Raw genomic sequence first — 19127 nt, forward strand, 5'->3', positions numbered from 1 at the left:
TGTCAGTTTGTTCTGCAGTGATTATGTCTATCAGTGATAGTCATTGTGGATCCAGTAAGATATTTTGTTTTTATTTCCTAGGTAATCCAGGAGAAAAACTGTACGCAATCCCCTTAGACAGTCCAGAATTGTCTGGGATGGGCTTTGCTAAGCTGAGTTTTCAGTCAGCTTCTGGTCAACTTTGTGTAGTGTGTAAAATCTAAACTCCTTCCAACAAGGACCTGCTGTCTAGCACAGGAAACTGTATTCAATATCTTGTCATAATGTATAATGGAAAAGAATCTGAAAATATATATAACTGAAATATATAAAACTGAATCACTTTGCTGTACACCTGAAACTAACACAACACTGTAAATCAACTATACTTCAATTTTTAAAAAAAATCTAAACTCCTTCTAACCATGGCCCATGGGGCCCTACAGATCTGGCCCATGACCACCTCTATAACCTCATCTCTAACCACTCTTTTGCTGGATGATTCCAGTGATTCTAGTAAGCACAATATTCCAGCCACACTCGCTTTCTGGCAGAATTTATCTCATCTGTTGGTTTCCATGCTTGTTTATCCTCTGTCTCACCCACAGCCTTGAGGTAAAGTCCATGAGGACAGAGACTGTCTTAGTTTGGGTCCTTCCAGAAGCTGACCCTGAGACAAAGATTGAAGTCAAGTAGTTTATCTAGGATGTGATTCCAGGAAGCACCTGTCAGGCAGTGGGGAAGTGAGGAAGTGAGACAAAGAAGGGAGGGCAGCCGATGAAGAGTGTTATTAAACGACTTAGTGCTGTGGGCAACTGGGACTTGTTCCCACTGCGGAGTTCTGGAGGCCAGTGGAGAACACACAACTCGGGGATGTCCCATCTGAGGGGCAAGGGGGCAGGGGTACTTATCTACCAGCTCTCGTCAGTCATTGGCTGAGGGCTGCTGCCAGGAAGTGTTCATTCCCTGGCCCCTCCAGCCTGCCAGGCCCGGAGGCAGAATGGCCTTATGCAGCTTGAGAGGAAGCCCTCCAGCCAAGAGATGCAGACCCTGGCAGGTGGCAGTTGGCCAGCGCACACCGGAGCAGTGAGGGAACTGACAGTGTCTGCCACAGAGACTGTGACTGTCTTGTTCACTGGGCCTTGCACATAGTACGTGCTCTATTAGACTGAAAGATGAAGCTGGTTCGTACCTGTTATTTTGCCAGAGCAAAGCTGGGCCCCATACATCAAGGTTCAAATATCCTTGGGGCCAAACAGTACGGTGAAAACATTGAGTGTGAGGTCTCTGACCACTCACACTGGCCTCCACTTCCACCCTGGGAAATTCCTGAGGACAGGGATCCTGGTATCTGTCATGCCTGGCACTCTGTCAGGGCTTGACACGTAGTAGGCACTCAACTCTCACCCCTTCATCCCAATGTGGTCCTTAAAATGTCAGTCAGTCACCAGAATGGCTACAGTGAAAAAGATGGGGAGTGCTGAGTGATGCTGAGAATTCACCACTGGGGAAGTGTAGATTGGAGAATTGGCATGATTTACAAAGCTGATCATATGTCTACTCCCATGATTTAGCAATTCCATTCTTAGGTATATGCCCAAGAGAAATGAGTGCATATATCCATCAAAAGATATATACAAGAATGTTCACAGAAGAATTATTCTTAATAGCCCCAAATAGAAAACTACCCAAATGCCCATCAACAGTGGAATAGATGAAGTGTGGTCTATTCATGGCAATGGAAAAGAATACAGCAGTGAGGATGGGCAAACTACTAGTTACATAACAACGTGGATCCATCTCACAAACATCATGAGATTGAACGTTGTTAAAAGTCCAGAGAGTGGTTACCGTTGGGGGAGGGGGGTGGACTTGAAGGGAGCTTCTGGCGTTTGTTTCACATTCTCTTTCTTGACCTGGGTGCTGGTCATATGGGTGTGTTTAGTTTGTAAAAATTTAATGAGCTTTGTAAACTTACGGTATGTACACTTTTCTGTATGTACATTTTAATTTAATGGTTTAAGAAGAGGTGGCCAGTGTGGCTGGGGCCCATGAAAGAGAGGAAAGGTTGCTGTCAGAAAGGGGGCAAGGACATGAATTTTAGGATTTGGTCTAAGTGTAGCTTCTTGTTTGACCAGAATGGAGGTTTCTTGAGAGCCTGAGAGCTTGATGAGGAGGCGGGGGGGGGGGTGGGCGGAGGGGGGTGGAGGGGGCGATCAGAAATGCTCTTCCTCAGGGGCTGTAAGCCTGAAGGGTATTGATGGTAGGGAATGGCACCTATACCAGAGGTAACGATACCAATGTGTTGCAGCACATACTGTGCCAATCCCTGCTCTAAGTGAACAGATATACCCAAATACCTGCCCTCGTGGAGCTTACATCCTGGTGAGGGTTAGTGGGGGGACATGTTCTCTGGGCCAAGGGTAGCTATGGCTGCAACAGGCTGAGGTTTATTATGGGGTTATTCCCCCCATATACTCAGGTACTTGGTGGCTGGGATAACATGCCCCTTTCACTTCCACAGTCCCTGTAACTGCCGGCTGGAGAGTGGAGAGTGCTCCCTTTACACATTAGTACTCTCTGCTTTGGAGCTGCCCTCGAGCTGGGAGACTGGCTCCACAAGGAAGCATTCAGGGAGTGACACTGCTCACTTCCAGCAAGGTTCACCCGGACATCGCTCCCACCTTAGCCTCATACAAGTGAACTAGGGCTCCTCCTGACTCAGAAGCTAGGGTTAGGGGCATCACCTGTAGTGGTGGGTCCATCAGGCCAGATGTTCTTCCGGTAGCCAGTGACTGGGGGCGCCTGCACTCTCCGACGTCCCAGGTAGGGACATGCACAGAGATGGTAGCAATGAGCATGTGATGTGGGAATCTGAAAGTGTGAGCTGTGGAAGGGGGCCACAGGGGAGAGGGCAGAGATGCCAGGGGCACGAAGGGGAGCCCAGATGCCCATAGTTAACGGGGATTAGGAGAGACTCCCTGGAAAGAAACAAAGACAGAGCCAGAGCAAGTGTCCAACTCCATCTGCCAGATCCAGAGAGAGCCTGAGAATGAGCCCCTGACGCAAGGAGATGGCCTATTCCCAGAGAAAAAGAACGGGGGATGGGGTGGGCAGTGGAGAGAGACTTCCTGCTCGAAAGAGAGACACAGAGAGAGAGAGATAAGGGGGCAGGGAGAGAAACAGACACACATGCACACACACAGAGATGTGCATCTTGAGTTAGAGACCACCCAGATTGGGGTAGAGGGGAAGAGAGAGGCATCAGACTCACCAAGACACAAGACAGAGGCAGAAACCCCAGAGCTGAGAGAAACAGAGAAGGCAGGGAGGGAGACAAACACTCATCCTCAGCAATAGAAAAGCCCTGCTCTGACCCACCACCCTCAACCCCTGGTCACCCTGGCCCTTCTTCCAACATAGGCGGTCCCAGTGTGGTAGCTTTTTTCTAAATACGGCTGCCGTCAATTTCTTCTCATATGCTACACCTTGATCCAGAGAAGGCCTGAGCCACCACAGAAAAAGCCCAGGCTATTCTGCTGGAGAGAGAGGCCACATAGAAGACTCAAGTACCAAACATGGGAATACAGAAGCCATCTTGGACGTCCAGCCCAGTTGAGCCTCCAGATGATTCCAGCCCAAGCCACCCAAGACCCCAAGGACCACCTAGTTGAGCCTGGTCAGCCACAGGACCATGAAAGGTAATAGTAAATTGTCGTTTTAAGCCACTGAGTTTTAGGGTGTTTGTCACATGGCAACAGATAACCAGAATACCCAGAAAAGGCTTTTCAAGCCTGACATCCCACTCCCACATCCCCCTCACAACAAAAGCAACACCAGCCAGTCACAGTTTCAGTCCCTTTAATTAGGTGCTCTGAAGAGAGGGCAGAATGGCAGACAAGGGGTGGAGAAGGTGGTGCTCTTAAGCCCCTTTCAGTAACCGGTCAGTCCTCATCCTCTGGCAGCTGGATCTTGCTGGGGTTGAAGCAGTTGGAGTCCATGATGGGGAGGCCATTGGCCTCTCGGTATTTTACAAGCCTCTCAGCTTCCCGGCGGGCCCACTCCTGCATCCTGGAGGCAGCAGCGTGGGGGTAGACGTGAGGGAGCCTCAATGGACACCAATCCCCATCTTAGCTCCCCAGGGACAGGATTTCTGGCAGTCTCCTTCAATCTCCACCCCTGCTTCTGCCCCGACCCGTCCCACTCTCTTTGACACCCCATGCACCTGTAGTCAGGCAGATAAGCCACAAAGGTGCTGCCAAGGACCAAGACGATGGAGAAGCCAAAGAAGAAGACGACCCGCATGTTCCAGAGGTCCACAGCAGGGTCCCTGTCATAACCGTGGGAGTCTGGGTTCTATGGCAAAGAGAAGAAGAGGTCAATGAGGGCTTCCTGCTGCTCCACAAAGCCTTATGCTGGTGCTGCATAACCTGGTCTCCAATTTCACCTTGGACCAATCTCCCCTCCCTCCCTAAATTCCTCTCTATTCTTAGGACTTGTCACGCTCCTTCCCACCACAGGGCCTTTGCACCTGCTGTTCCTGCCACCTGGAAAGCCTTTCCCCCAGATCTAGTCGTGGCTGGATCTGTCTCCTCATTCAAGGTTTTGGCTTCATCATCACTCCCCTTAGGAGGCACTCCCTAGTCACCTTATCTATTAAGTTGAACTATAGAAAATTGCCATTTTTACAGGTCAAAAATGTCTCAACCTATTAACTCCCTACCCCCAAGTCACTCTCCATCCTCTTACCTTGCTTAACTTTCTAGCATTTACTAGTTTACCAAAGTAGCATATCCTCCAAATCCTCTGATCATATCATCTTATATTATTGATTACATACTCTATATTACTGTTTCCTAACATTTTACATGTTTATTTTCAGTATTCTCCACTACCACGTAAGCTCTGTGAAAGCAAGGGCTTTATCTGATTTCCATACTGCTGAATCCCTAGCACCCTGAACTTAACCTGGCATTACAGCAGGCCCTCAATACATAGTTACAGAATGAATGAATAAATGAATAAGCATCCTATATATCCCAGCCCCTCAACCAGAGATTAGTATTAATGAAGTACCTATTGTATGCCAGGCCTTTTCACAAGCACAAACTGCACAATATCCCAGTGAAGTGGAAAGTGGCAAGAATAATTAACACCTTCTAATGGTGAGTACTTACTAAGTGCCACCTGTTTTGAGCATTTTGACTCATTTAATTACACGAGGCAGGTGTACTGTAGTATTTTATTTTTTTAGAAGGTGTCCTAATACTTTCCCCATCTTACATAGAAATTGAGGCACCAAGGGGTTTAGCTACTTGCCCAAGGTCACTGCCTGTATTCCAACTCAGGCATTCTGATTTCAGTCTCTGATATCGGTATAGCGCAGCAGACCTGGCTCCACCACACATTCAGTTATGTGAGCTTGGACAAGTCACTTAACATCTTTATGCTTCAGTTTCCTCATCTGTAGAATGGGTACACTAATACTACCTACCTCGAAATAAGGTTGTTATGAGGATTAAATGAGTTAATGTATGTAAAGTGTTTCAAACACCTGAGCAAGCACTAGATCAGTGTTTAGAATTACTGTTGTTACATTGCTTCAAATGTGTTTTGAGCACTGCCCACTTCAGGGTTGATATCTGTCTGCAAAATAAGGCCAATCTCGCCTCTGGCCCTGAACCCGAAGGTGATCAGGGGACAAAGGAGGAAAACAAGCTAGGCAAAATTCCCAAACCTTCGAGGATTTCGCCAGCTGCGCAATCTTCAGCCGACTAAGAACGTCCTCTACGGCGCCCCATCCGCCGGTCCCCGACTGACCCTTCCGGCGTCCGTTTCCCCTCCCTCTCACCTTCTCATAGAGGTTTTCGTCCTCGGGATCTGGGTCCTCCTGCCAGCGTAAAGTCGGTTCCGGCGGCCGCTTTCCCGCCACAGCAGACGGGGCGATCACAGCCCTGGAGGAGCTGGATTCCCAGCGAACACGGGCAGCCGGGAGCCCTCGCCTCGCCGCCAACGCCAAAAGGCGGCGGCCGCACAAACCTAACATCCCGGCCGCCATGACAGATCGTTCTGCAGTTTCTCGGGGGCGGGGACGGAAATGTGACTGCGCAGCTGCAGCTGGTCCGAGCGCGAGAATTGTCGCTCCGCCCCCGCCGCACTAAATAGGTCCCGAGTCGAGATTTTGTTTTCAAAAGGGCGAGGCGTCCTCTTTCCCTCCCTCCTGTCTTGGCCTCACGGAAGCAACCATCTTCTTATTCTCTCGATCAGGCTATGGAATTTCTGACCGAAAGGCTGTGGAATTTCCTTGAAAATAAAGCGGCAGCACTTGCTTGGATTCCGTTCCCAACCAATCGCACAGAGAACTCCCTCACCCTCTGGCGAAAAGGGCGGAGCTTCCATTGATCTTTCATCTTAGAAGGAAGCCAAGCTTTCTTAACAGCGCCTCGCTGGATTGGCCAATTGCTGCTCCTTTTCTCGACTTGTGGGAGTATGCACGGGGAGCGGGGAGGTGGCGTACACTTGCCAATCAGAGCAAGCCGGGGCTGGCCGACTGCGGACGGCGACCAATAGACTGGGCAGGCCAGAGCGCGCTCCCTTAGTAGGTGGATGGTGGTCGAAGCGCCGGCTCCCTTCTTGTCGTCGCCATTTTGTGCTGGTGATCGCGGCCGGCTGGGAGTAGGCGGCAGTGGGTTTCCAGGGGAGGGTAGCGCGCCTCGCGCTTCTCCCCTCCCTCCCTCCTCCGCCCTTCCCCCCCTCCTCCGCCCTTCTGCCCCTAGCCTTGGACTTGGTAGCTGTGCAGACCGGCTCCGGCTGAGCTGGGAGAGTTGGAGGAGGTGGCGGCGGGCCGAGGTGATGTCCGAGAGCCCTCCCTTGACAGCCCGGGCCGAGAAGGTGAGCGTCGACGCTGGTCGTGGGGGCGGAGGTAAGGGGCCGGGGTGGGGGAGGGGGTGCGTAGAGGACTGCGGGCGGCGGGTCTGGGCTTCGCGAAGAACCGATCGATGCTTGCACGATGTGAGCTGGGGAGGGGGTGTCTTTTTGTTTTTTGTTTTTCTCCTTTAGAGAGCAGAGGCGCGTGCGCGATTGGGACACTGGATGGGTGCACGCGGGTTGGGGGAAGGGAGGGACGAATGGGAGTGGGCTACTGTGGCTCACTGTGTCTGCGACGCCGAACTTTATCCGTGGGAGGCGGGTGTCTGCGACTTTGCTTTTTATTCATAGAAGTGTGCGCTCTGCTCTCGTGTGTGACTTTGGTACTTACCTACCCATGGGGAAGTGTTTTGTGGCTCTGGTCCTTATTCTTGGGTGGGGGAGGAGGGAGAACGTCGGTATGACTCGGGTCTCTATCCTCGGAGTGTGTCTGTAACCTTGGTCCTTATCCATGGGGAGGGGTCCTTATCCATAGAAAGTCTTCTTACGATTGGCCCTAATCCACTTACTGGGTGGGGGCGGGGAGTGCAAGGAACGTGTGTAAGACTTATTTCCCCTTCTTTTTTTGGGAGGGGTTTCGTATCTGTTACTCTGACGCTCATCCTGTGAAAGGGGGCCTCAGTGTGTGATTATGGCCCGTGTTGATTGTGGGTTCCTGTCTGTGATTTTGGCCCGTAGTTATTCGGGGCTCCAGTCTGTGACTTTGGTCCCTATCTGTTGTGGATAACCAGTGTATGACTCTGGCCCCTTTGCCAGATCTACTGAGGGTTTTGTCTCTGGCTCTCATCCACTGGGGCCCCTGGTTGTGATTCTAACTCTTACCCATCTGGGAGCAGGTAACTCTGGTTCCCTGTGGCTTGAAGAGGAAGAGAAAATTGGTGTGAGTGTATAGAAGGAGGAAAGGTGTGGTGGCAACCTAGTGTTGGGCAGGTGCTGTTAACGCCTGACTTTGCCTGATTCTTGTTTAGAGGGTGGGGCCTGAAGATTCTGGGATACTTCGTGGTGACCCCTGGCCCGATCACATGGCTCTCAGGCCTTCCTTCGTTCTCACTGCAGCCCTGAGGGTTGCGGGAAGGGACTGCCCTTCCATCCCAGCAGAGTAACAGTGGTTCAAAACAGGCTCCGAAAGGGCTCCTTATTACCTCTGAATAACTTGGGCCCAGAGCCCTGGGGAGGGAGCCGCCTTGGGGGACCTGGCTGTGCATAAGAGACAGGGCTCAGGGCTGAGCCAGTTGCCCTGTGAGGGCCAAAACTGTGTTGGCCCGGAGCCTAGGGAGGCGGCAGCTGTCTCATTGCCAAGTTACCCCTTCACCCCCTGAGCCTTTCGTGGTCTCCTGCTGTCTCATAGTGGGCAGCCAGCATCTTCTTGGGAGGATGAAATGGCACCTGAGGGCTCATGGAAGAAGCCTGGTGGGTGCCTGGGACTCCCGTTGTGAAGTCTCGCCTCCGTGCCTAATGTGCCTGATCTCAGACAAGTCATCCAGCACTTAGAGCCCCCCTGGGCAGGTAACTCCGGGCTTGACTTGTCTACCAGACTCAGATGGCAAAGCCCTGATCACAGAATTGGTGGCACCACCGGGTCTCTCTGCAAGATGCTGTCTGCTGAAGGCCATGCTGTTTCTACGGCGGCCGGCTCTAGCCTCACGTTTGTAGGGAAACGAAGCAGCAGGCCAAATAGGGACTGCCTTCCTGCTCTGGTCCACAGGAGCACTAGGAGTTGGGAAACAGCGTCGCCGGGCTCAGGGACAGCAGAAAGCCTTCACAATAAGCGTTTCTCAAGGAGGCCCTCTCTGCCCCAACTGCCTTGACCCCTTTCTTCCTTCTGCTCTCTCCAGAGTCCCTGCAGGAGGCATCACCCAGGCTGGCAGATCATGGTGGCAGCAGCGGGGGTGGCTGGGAAGTGAAACGGAGCCAGCGGCTGAGGAGGGGCCCCAGCAGCCCCCGCAGGCCCTATCAGGACATGGAGTATGAAAGACGGTGAGTTACCCGCTCCCACCTCTGCCAGGCAACCTAGGCTTGTCCCTGTGTGAGAGTTGATCCAGAAGAGTGCTAGGAGGGGGCTTCTGTGCAGAAGAAAACAACAACAGAAAACAGCACAGCAGATGATTGGTTTCTTTTTAGCAGACATTTACTTGGCACTTGTGAGCCAGGACCTGTGCTAGGCTCTGGGAGTGCATTGGTGAATTGAGACAAATAAGATTGTAGCCTTCTCCTTACTTAGGGTCTCACAAGGGAAACCACACAGTTTACAGGTCATTACAAAACAGCTTGATAGGTGCCATGTTTGGTTGCAGGGTGGGAAAGGATCAAGAGAAAGGGAGGAATGGAGACTGATGCCTAGATTTCCAGTTTGGATGACCCAGATAGGTATATGGTGCCATTCACCAAGGTGTGACAGCCACTGCAGGAGGAGAGGCAGAGGTGCATGACAGATGGGCAGTGGGTGGGTTGTAAGTGCTGTGGATTCTCAGGAGAGAGGTGTGGGCTGTAGCTTTGGGTTTGAGGGATGGAGAGGAGTGGTGCCTTCAGAGTCAGGAATTTGCCCAGAAAATGTATGGGGCAAGCCAGGTCAGATAGTATTACTCAGCACTGCATTTTTAAGATTTAGGATTCAGGGACAGGGTGGGCTGAAGTTGGTGTGATACTTGTCTTGGAATGGGACACTCTTACACAGTTATTTTTAAATTCTGGTACGAACAAGAAACAGTTGGAACACTTGGTGAAATACAGAGATCCTGGGCCATACCCTTACCATACTGGTGGATCACCTCACTTGATTCTAATGAAGATGATTTATTCCTGACATTTAAAGATTGTATAGGAAAGTAGACCTAATTCTCCCAGAGAGCCTCTATTAAGAGTCAGTAGATTTATGAAAAGTCAGGGAGGAAATAATTTTTTTAATGTCTTACAAAGGGTTTCTGCTACCACCACCTTTTCAAAAATATAGAATTATAATATTTTGTTTTCTGAAAAGTGATGAGCCCAAATTTGAGATGTCATCCTCTAGTGTTATTCAGCCTTGACTTTCTTTCAGAATGTCTTTTGAAAGGCATTCGATTTTGGATGGTATTCACTGGAAGAGCTCTGGTGGCAGTTCCTGAGTTTGAGTAGGTAAGATACTTGCCTCAGACTTTATTACCAAATAAAGCCACTGGCTTTCTTTTGGCTTTTAAAGGACCTCAAGTGCAGAGGTTTGAGTTAATCACACTTTTCCAGTTCAAGGTACATTTCTATCATAGGTTGGTACAAGACCTTCTCTTGCCATATTTATTTTTTCCTTTTTTATTTCCAATCCCCATAGCTGTAGGCAGCTGCTCTGTTGTGTTTGAAACGTATCCTTCTAAAATATGTAGTGTTGTTTCGAGTGTGTGTGTTTTCAATTTACACAGATGGCAGAGTATTACAGTCCTCATTCTGTTTCCTGGACTTTGTATTAATCAGCCCTGCATTTTTAAGGTCTGTCTGTATTGCCATGTGTGTTAGTGCTTTGCTTCTAGTTGGTCCCAAAGACACCGTGGGGTGTGCCTACTGCCTTTTACTTAATGATTCCCTCAAGGATGGATACCTGTTTTTAATTTTGGTGCGCTGAAATTCATCACTTTTTTGTCCTATAACCTGTCCTTTCAGAATCTTCTCTATTCCTATCTCTGGATCACAAAGATTGTTCTCACTCTATAGTTTTACCTTTTGCATTCACATCTTTAAATCCATCTAGAGTCCACTTTTGAATATGTTATAATGTAGGTTCTGGTTTTATTTTCCTCCATATAGTGGGCAGTTTTCCCAGTACAGCCCCCCAGATAGTCCATTCTTTCTTTATTGATTTGCAGTACCTCATCTCATTTTAAGTTTCCTCATGTACTTGGATCTGTCTTGAGTGATCCGATTTGTTTCATTGGTCTATTTGTTATTCTGGTGCAGAACCTTACTGTTTTTCTTACTGTGGCCTTATAGAATGTCTTAATAGCTCCTACTTTGCTCTTATTTTTCAAAGTTGATTTAGTCATTTTGCAGCTTTATATAAAAAACTTATCAAGTCCTTCAAAAAGTTCAAGAATTTTGATTGAGACTGCATTGAATTTATATATTAATTTGGGGAGAATTGTCAGCTTTGTAAGTAGTCATCTCATCCTTTGAAACAGGCCACAAAGATCTATAAAACTCGTTTAAAGGACATAAAAATCTGAATAAACCAAAATGCAGGTCTTTGGTATTCCTTTTTTTAAAATTGACGTATAGTTGATGTATAATATTATATAAGTTTCAGGTGTGCAGCATAGTGATACAGTTTTTAAAGATTATATATTCCATTCATAGTTATTATAAAAGACTGACTATATTTCCTGTGTTGTACAATATATCCTTTTAGCTTATTTATTTTATACATAGTAGTTTGTACCTCTTAATGCCCTACCCCTATCTTGTCCCTCCCCCCTTCCTTTTCCCCACTGGTAACCACTAGTTCTCTATATCTGTGAATTTGTTTCTGTTTTGTTATATTCATTAGTTTGTTTTAAGTTTTAGATTCCACATGTAAGTGATATACAGAATTTATCTTTCTCTGACTTACTTCATTTAGCATTAATACTCTCCAAGTCCATCCATGTTGTTGCAAATGGCAAAATTTCATTCTTTTTTATGGCTGAGTAATATTCCATTGTGTGGGTGTGGGGGGGTGGGGGTGTGTGTGTGTACACCACATCTTCTTTAGCCATTTATCTGTTGATGGACACTTAAGTTGCTTCCATATATTGGCAGTTGTAAATAATGCTGCTGTGAACATTGGGGTACATGTATCTTTTTGAATTAGTGTTTACATTTTTTTCAGATATATACCCAGGAGTGGACTGTTTTTAGTTTTTTGAGATACCTCCATACTGTTTTCCACAGTCGCTGCACCAGTTTACATTCCCACCAGCAGTGTACGAGGGTCCCCTTTTCTCCACATCCTCACCAACATTTGTTGTCTGTGTTCTTTTTGATGATAGCCATTCTGACAGGTGTGAGGTGATATCTCATTGTGGTTTTAATTTGCATTTCTCTGATGATTAACGATGTTGAACATCTTTTCATGTGCCTCTTGGCCATCTGTATGTCTTCTTTGGAAAAATGTCTATTCAGGTCTTCTGTCCATTTTTAAGTTGGGTTTGTTTGTTTCTGTTTGTTTGTTTGATATTGAGTTGTATGAGCTGTTTATATATTTTGGATATTAACCCCTTATTGGTCATATCATTTGCAAATATTTTCTCCCATTCAATCGGTTGTCTTTTGTTTTGTTGATGGTTTTCTTTGCTGTGCAAAAGCTTTTAAGTTTAATCTGGTCGTGTATTGTTTGTTAAAGTAATTCCTAGGTGCTTCAGTAGTTTTTATTCGCATCTTGTTTTTTTATTTTCCAAGCTGGTATTTACTGGGGTAGAGGAAAGCTGTTGGTTTTTGTAAATTATCTTATCTCTGCTGTGTTCCATTGTTACTTCTACTCATTCATTGTTGACTTTGATGGTCCTTCTAAGTAGTTAGCCATGTTGTATACAAACCAATCCTGTCTTTTCTTATTTCTTTTTCCTCACTTATAGCACTGACCAGGACTTTTGATACCATGTTAAATAGTATCCGTGATGCTGATTAAGATTCATTTTAGTTAAGAATCACAAGTATAGATTCATTTTGGCAGGTTGTAACTGAAAATCCAAAGAATAATGGCTTAAACAATATAGTTTATTTTCTTTCCCATAAAGGACATCTGCAGACAGACAGTCAATCCAGGCCTGATAGGCAGCCCCTTTTGCTTAGCCATCAAGTGTGATGTGTACTGTAGGCTTTTAGAATATAGTCTTTAATAAATCAAGAAAATTCTCTAATTTTAGTTTGCTAAGACTGATCAGAAATGAGTATTGAACTTCATAATTACATGCTTTTTTTCCTCCTTTTGTCCATCAACTTCATAAATTGCATTCAATTGCATCCTTGATATTATTGAGATATACCCTCCTTGATCATGGTATGTATATGTATGTTTATAACTTCTCATTTTGAAAAAACTTCAGATTTACGAAAAAAGAAATTGCAAGTACAACAAACTCCCTTAATCCTCTACCCAGAACCACTAATTGTAAACATTTTGCCACATTCACTTTACCTACCTACAAGCCTACTCCTTCCTTCTTCCCCCTTCTCTTTTTTTCTCCCCTCTCCCTTTTCTCCTCCCCTCTCCCTTCCCCTCTTCCTTCTCCCTTCCCTCTACCCCTCCTCCACTTTCTATACATAACATTTTTTTTCTGACTCATTTGAGTTAGTGGCAGACATGACCGGTAAGTACTACAGCATGTTCGTCCCACTTTCTCTTTCATAGTCACAGGATGCTTATCAATATGAAGAAATTTAACATTGATACAATAACTTTTGTCTTAAAGTCTATATTCAGATGTCATCAGTTCTTCCAAAAATGTCTTTTATACCTGTTTTTCCCTAATCCAGTATCCAATCCAAGATCACACACCACATTGAGCTACTTTTGTTTTTTAGTCTCCTTTAGTCTGGAATAGTTATTCAGTCTTCGTCTTTTATGCACTTGATGTTTTAAGAGTACATGTCAGTTGTTTTGTAGATGTTTCTCAATTTGTGTTTTTCTAATGTTTACTCATGATTTTTGGAAGAAAAATTATTTAAATAATGTTGTGTATACTTTTAAAACAGTGTTACATTTGATTAGATAATTGTTTTATTTAGGATATTTGCATCTGTGTCCATCAGTGATGGGGTCCTATAATTCCCTTTTCCGGTATTTATCTGGCATTGAATCAAGGTGGCCTCATGACATGAATTGGGCATCTTTTGCTATTTCTCTCTTTATTGGAGGAACTCATATAAGACTTATCTGTCCCTTGAAAGTTTGGTAAAACTCACCTTTAAAGGGGCCTGGGTTTTTGATTATCATTTTGTCTACTTCTGCCAATTGTGGCATTTTATGTTTTCCAGAAATATACTCATTTTGTGGAGATCCTCTTATATTATGATTCAGTCCAGCTTCCTAGAAATGTATTATGAATGGGGACTACCTTTGGAAGGTATTTAGTCAAAGTGCTCTGTGGCCAATAAAAAGTATCCCTTACTATCCAAATCTTTTCCCTTCCTGAGTTTAGATAGCAAGAGTTCAGTATCCAAATTTATTTGGTTTAGATGCTGAGTGTCAGTTCAGGATTTCATCTGAACATTTATTCAACTCTCTTCAGTTTTTTTTTGTTTTGTTTTTTTTTTTGTTTTTTTTTTTTTTTTGGCTGTGTTGGGTCTTTGTTGCTATGCGGGGGCTTTCTCTAGTTGTGGCGAGCAGGGGCTACTCTTCGTTGTGGTGCGCGGGATTCTCATTGCCGTGGCTTCTCTTGTTGAGGAGCACCGGCTCTAGGTGCGCGAGCTTCAGTAGTTGTGGCACGTGGGCTTAGTAGTTGTGGCGCATAGGCTTAGTTGCTCTGTGGCATGTGGGATCTTCCTGGACCAGGGCTCGAACCCGTGTCCCCTGCATTGGCAGGCAGATTCTTAACCACTGCACCACGAGGGAAGTCCCCAAATCTGTTCAGTTCTTAGATTCTGATAACTAAAGTACAAATATCGAGGGATACCTACATTAAGCAACAATGAAAAACATTGTTCATATCAAAAACCTTAAAAATACTCATATCTCTCATACCAGCCACTTCTTGTCTAGGCATTTATCATTAAGGAAACAATTTGGGTTCTAAGCCAAGCTCACAAGGACAGGGACTTCATTTTGTTCACAGCAGTATCCTCAGCACCTAGAATAGTACCTGACACATAGCAAATGTTACATTACTATTTGTTGAATGAATAAATGAACAATTATGAAAAATTGCAAACCAACTGAAATGTCTGGAAACATTTTATTTTTCCCATTTGTTAATTACCTTTTAGCTTTTGGGGGTTTTTCCAATATTTTATTATGAAATTTCAAGCATACAGCAAAGTTGAAAGAATTTTACAGTGAACACCTCTGTATCCATCCACTGGATTCTACCATTAACATTTTACCATATTTGTTTTATCACATGTTTATTTGTTTATGGTATTTTTTATACTCTAGATATTTAAAATTTTTTATGAAGCCAGATTTATCAGTTTTTTTTTAAATTTTATGACTTCTGGGTTTTGCCTTACTTATAAAGATCTTCCCCATTCTTGAGGTAATCAGTTTTTTCTTACGTTTTCTTTCTAGTATTTTGAAGGTGTCTATTCAGGGACTTGTATTTTTGATCCATCTAGAATTTACTTGGTGTAAGAAATGAGGTAGGTAAACAACTTTATTTTCTTAAAGGTCAACAAACTTTTTCTGTAAAGGACCTGATAGTAAATATTTTTTGGCATCGAAGACCATACAGTCTGTCACAACCAGTCTGCGGAAAGCAACCACAGACAATATGTAAATGAACGGGTATAGCTGTGTTCAAGAAAACTTTATTTAGGTGACTGAATTTGGCCCCCTGGCTGTGGTTTACCAATTCCTGAGCTAGACAGTTATCACAACTAGTATTTATTGACTAATCCATTTTCTCCTTGTTCATTTGAAATGCAACCTTTGGCTGATTCTAAATTTCCATATGTGTGTTTGTATACTATGAACTCTATTTGATTTTACCGATCTGTCCATTTGTGTTTCAATTGCTCCACCTTTATAATATGTTTTAATATTTGGTGGGGTTCCTCTCTCCATCATTAGTCTTTTTTTTAAAACAGAATTTTCCTGACTCTTCTCTAAGTTGTTTCTTGTCCTTCACTGTTATAAACAATGTTGCATTGAGAATACTGTTTCTGTATATGTGCAAGTGTATTAGTACATTAAATTCCCAGAAGGAGAATTGGGGGTCAGAGAGTATATAGATTTTTAGTTTTGCCAGCTATTGCCAAATTCCCCTCCATGAGGATCGTTCCATTTTCACTCCTACTACCAATATGAGAGTGCCTATTTCCCATACAGCCTTGCCAACAGTTTGTTGTCAAACATTTGGACTTTTGCCGATTTGTTGAGTTAAAAACATTCGATCACAGATCTTCCTTACAGAAGAATTCCAAATAATATATGTAGATACTCCCCACTCTAGGAAGTAGAGCTTAATTTTCCTCCTCTTGAGTGTGGGCTGATCTTAGTGACTCGCTTCTAAAGAATAGAGTGTAAGGGAAAAAGAAACTTTACAACGGAGAAACCTGGCAGACCCCACCATAACCAGATGATCAAGTTCATTGTCACCAGTGGTAAGTCACATTGATAGCATGCCCCTGAGATCTGATGTGATCAGAAGGGCACCTCTATTGTATTCTTCAAAAAACCATAACCTCAAGTCTAATCACAAGAACACATCAGATAAACCCAAGTTGAGGTACATTCTACAAAATACCTGACCAGTATGCTTCAAAATTGTGTCAAGGTCATAAAAAAACAAGGCAAGACTGAGAAACTTTCACAGGCCAGAGGAGACTAAGGGGGCATGATGACTAAATGCAATGTGGTATCTTGGATTAGATCCTGGAACAGAAAGGGGATAGTAGTGGAAAAACTGGTGAAATGCTAATGAAGTCTACTGTTTAGTTAACTTTTTAGTTCTGGCAAATGTACCATGGTTCTCTTCACATTAGGAGAAACTGGGTAAAAGTTATATGAGAATTCTATTATCTTTGAACTTTTCTGTAAATCTAAAATTATCATTTCTTGAAAATAAGTTTGACTTTATCAAATTAGAAACTTTTATACATCAAAGAATGCTATTCAAAAGAATGAAAAGACATCCCACAGAATGGGAGAATGTGTTTGCAAATCTTATATCTGATAAGGGATTAACACCCAGGATGTATAAAGAACTCCTACAAGAGCAACAGAAAAACCTAATTCAAAAATGGGCAAAAGACTTGAATAGACATTTCTCCAAAGCAGATGTATAATTGGCCAATAAGCACATGAAAAATACAAAATAACAAGTGTTAATGAGGATGTGGAGAAATTGGAAGCTTTGTGCATTGCTGGTAGGAATGTATAATGGTACGGCTGCTATGGAACACTGTTTGGCAGTTCCTCAAAAAATCTGTTACCATAGGATTCAGCAATTCCACTCCTGGGTGTGTACCCAAAAGAAATGAAAGCAGGGACTCAAACAGATACTTGTACACCAGTGTTCATAGCAGCATTATTCACAATATCCAAAACAACCAGTAGGTGGAAACAACCCAGGTGTCCATCAACAGATGTGGTATATACCATACATACATATATGGCCATAAAAAATGAAATTCTGATGCATTCTACAACATGAACCTTGAAAACATTCTGCTAAGTGAGATAAGCCAGACACAAAGGGACAAATGTTATATGAGTCCACTTATATGAGGTACCTAGAATAGGCAAACTCATAGAGACAAAAAGTAGAGTAGAGGTTGCCAGGTGGTGTGGGGAATTATTGTTTAATTAGAGTACAGAGTTTCTGTTTGGGGTGATGAAAAGGTTCTAGAAATAGATAATGGTGATGACTGTACAACATTTTGAGTGTACTTTGTGCAACTGAGTTGTACACTTTAAAATGGTAAAGTCCTTGGGCTTCCCTGGTGGCGCAGTGGTGAAGAATCCGCCTGCCAATGCAGGGGACACGGGTTCGAGCCCTGGTCGGGGAAGATCCCACATGCCGCGGAGCAACTAAGCCCGTGCACCACAACTACTGAGCCTGCGCTCTAGAGCCCACAAGCCACAAGTACTGAAGCCCACGTGCTCTAGAGCCTGCACTCCGCTACAAGAGAAGCCCGTGCACCGCAACGAAGAGTAGCCCCCACTCACCACAACTAGAGAAAGCCTGCGTGCAGCAACGAAGACCCAACACAGCCAAAATAGTAAATAAATAAAAATTAAAAAAATTATTTTAAAAAAATGGTAAAGTTCTTGTTATACATATTTTATCACAATAAAAATGATTTAGGAAAAATATACAAAAATAAATTTTAAGTGTTATAAAAATAACCTATCTGGTGTAGTTTTAATTTTCATCTTTCATTATGAGTGAGATAGAGCATCTTTTCAAATATAAACCATCTGTACAGTTGACCCTTGCACAACGCAGGTTTGAACTGCATAGGTCCACTGATACACAGATTATTTTCAATAGTAAATACTACAACGCTACAGGATCCATGGTTGGTTGAATCTGAGCATGTGGGGGAACCACAGATACAGACGCCTGACTATAAGTTATACTCGGATTTTCAACTGAGCAGAGGGTCGGTGCCCCTAACCCCCGCATTGTTCAAGGGTCAACTGTATTATTTTCTGTGAATTCAGTTCCCTTTTTCTTTTTCCCTTATCTTTTCCCTGTTTATTGTTTGTCTTGACTTGGCTTGTGATGGTTTTTGTTTTTTCCAAGCAGAAATGTTTTATTTTTATGTAGTCAGATTTAATAGTCTTTTCTTCTATGGCTTCTGGATTTGGGTCATAGTTTTCCCCATTTCAAGATTATCAAAAAACTATCTCGTGTTTTATTCTTCTTTTCCTCTATGGTTTCATTTCTTCCATTTAAATCTTTGACCCATTTCAAATGTATCCTGGCTTATATGTGTGAAGTATAGTCATAAGATCGTGCACATGTCTAGGTATTTAACCTTTTTGATGCAGTTATACTTGGGATCTTCCTATTTCTAAACAGTGGCTCTCTGAATACAAGCACAGTATTTATTTCTGCATATTAATTTTGAACCCAGCATCTTTACTGATTTATCTTATTATTTATAATCATTTCTCAGTTGATTCTCTTAGGCTTAGGCAGATACATCCTCATATCATCTACAAGTAATGGTAATTTTACCTTCTTTCCAGCTTTTAATCTTTTTTTTCCTTTGTTTAATTGTTTAATAGCGAGTATCTTAGAATAATGTTAATAATGGTGTTGAAAATGGATATTCTAGTATCATTTCTGACCAGGATTGGGATCCTGCTAGTAGTAGTCTATGGTGGTGTCCATTTTTGTCTTGTTTTAAGTAGATATGTATTGGTTGCTTTTAGAATACTTTTAGAGGGAGTTTCCTGGTGGTCCAGTGGTTCCTCAGTGCTCTTTAGAGTCATTATTTTATCAAAGAATAATTATTGGGCACCTGCTGAGTATTAGGCACTAAGCTAAGCTTTGGGGAATAGGGCAGTGAACTGAACAGGTGGTTCCCTCATCTCCCAAAACTCAGTCTAG

At 44.0% G+C, this 19127-nt stretch overlaps 2 protein-coding genes across 11 annotated transcripts in view; one reads left to right on the forward strand and one right to left on the reverse strand.

The window, feature by feature from the left end:
* Positions 1-3823: 3823 nt before the first annotated feature.
* NDUFB11 (NADH:ubiquinone oxidoreductase subunit B11) lies at positions 3824-6175 on the reverse strand. The gene is made up of 3 exons (XM_082445886.1): positions 5831-6175; positions 4205-4335; positions 3824-4050 (listed from the first exon to the last, which is right to left on the reverse strand). The coding sequence occupies exons 1-3, from the start codon at positions 6035-6037 to the stop codon at positions 3924-3926; spliced, it is 465 nt and encodes a 154-aa protein (XP_082302012.1). The 5' UTR covers positions 6038-6175; the 3' UTR covers positions 3824-3923.
* Positions 6176-6449: 274 nt separating this feature from the next.
* Positions 6450-19127, forward strand: part of RBM10 (RNA binding motif protein 10) — a 29167-nt gene continuing 16489 nt past the window's right edge. For 6 of the 10 annotated variants that reach the window (XM_082445875.1, XM_082445880.1, XM_082445878.1 and 3 more), the window contains exons 1-2: positions 6450-6901; positions 8742-8883. In XM_082445875.1, coding sequence (XP_082302001.1) covers positions 6586-6901; positions 8742-8883 — 458 coding nt within the window. In that variant the 5' untranslated portion in view covers positions 6450-6585. The remainder of the gene's footprint in view (positions 6902-8741; positions 8884-19127) is intronic. The other 4 variants (XM_082445885.1, XM_082445877.1, XM_082445883.1 and 1 more) reach the window with 3 other exon arrangements.

This window comes from Balaenoptera physalus, assembly GCF_965194825.1.
Source record: "Balaenoptera physalus genome assembly, chromosome: X".
Classification (NCBI taxonomy): Eukaryota; Metazoa; Chordata; class Mammalia; order Artiodactyla; family Balaenopteridae; genus Balaenoptera; species Balaenoptera physalus.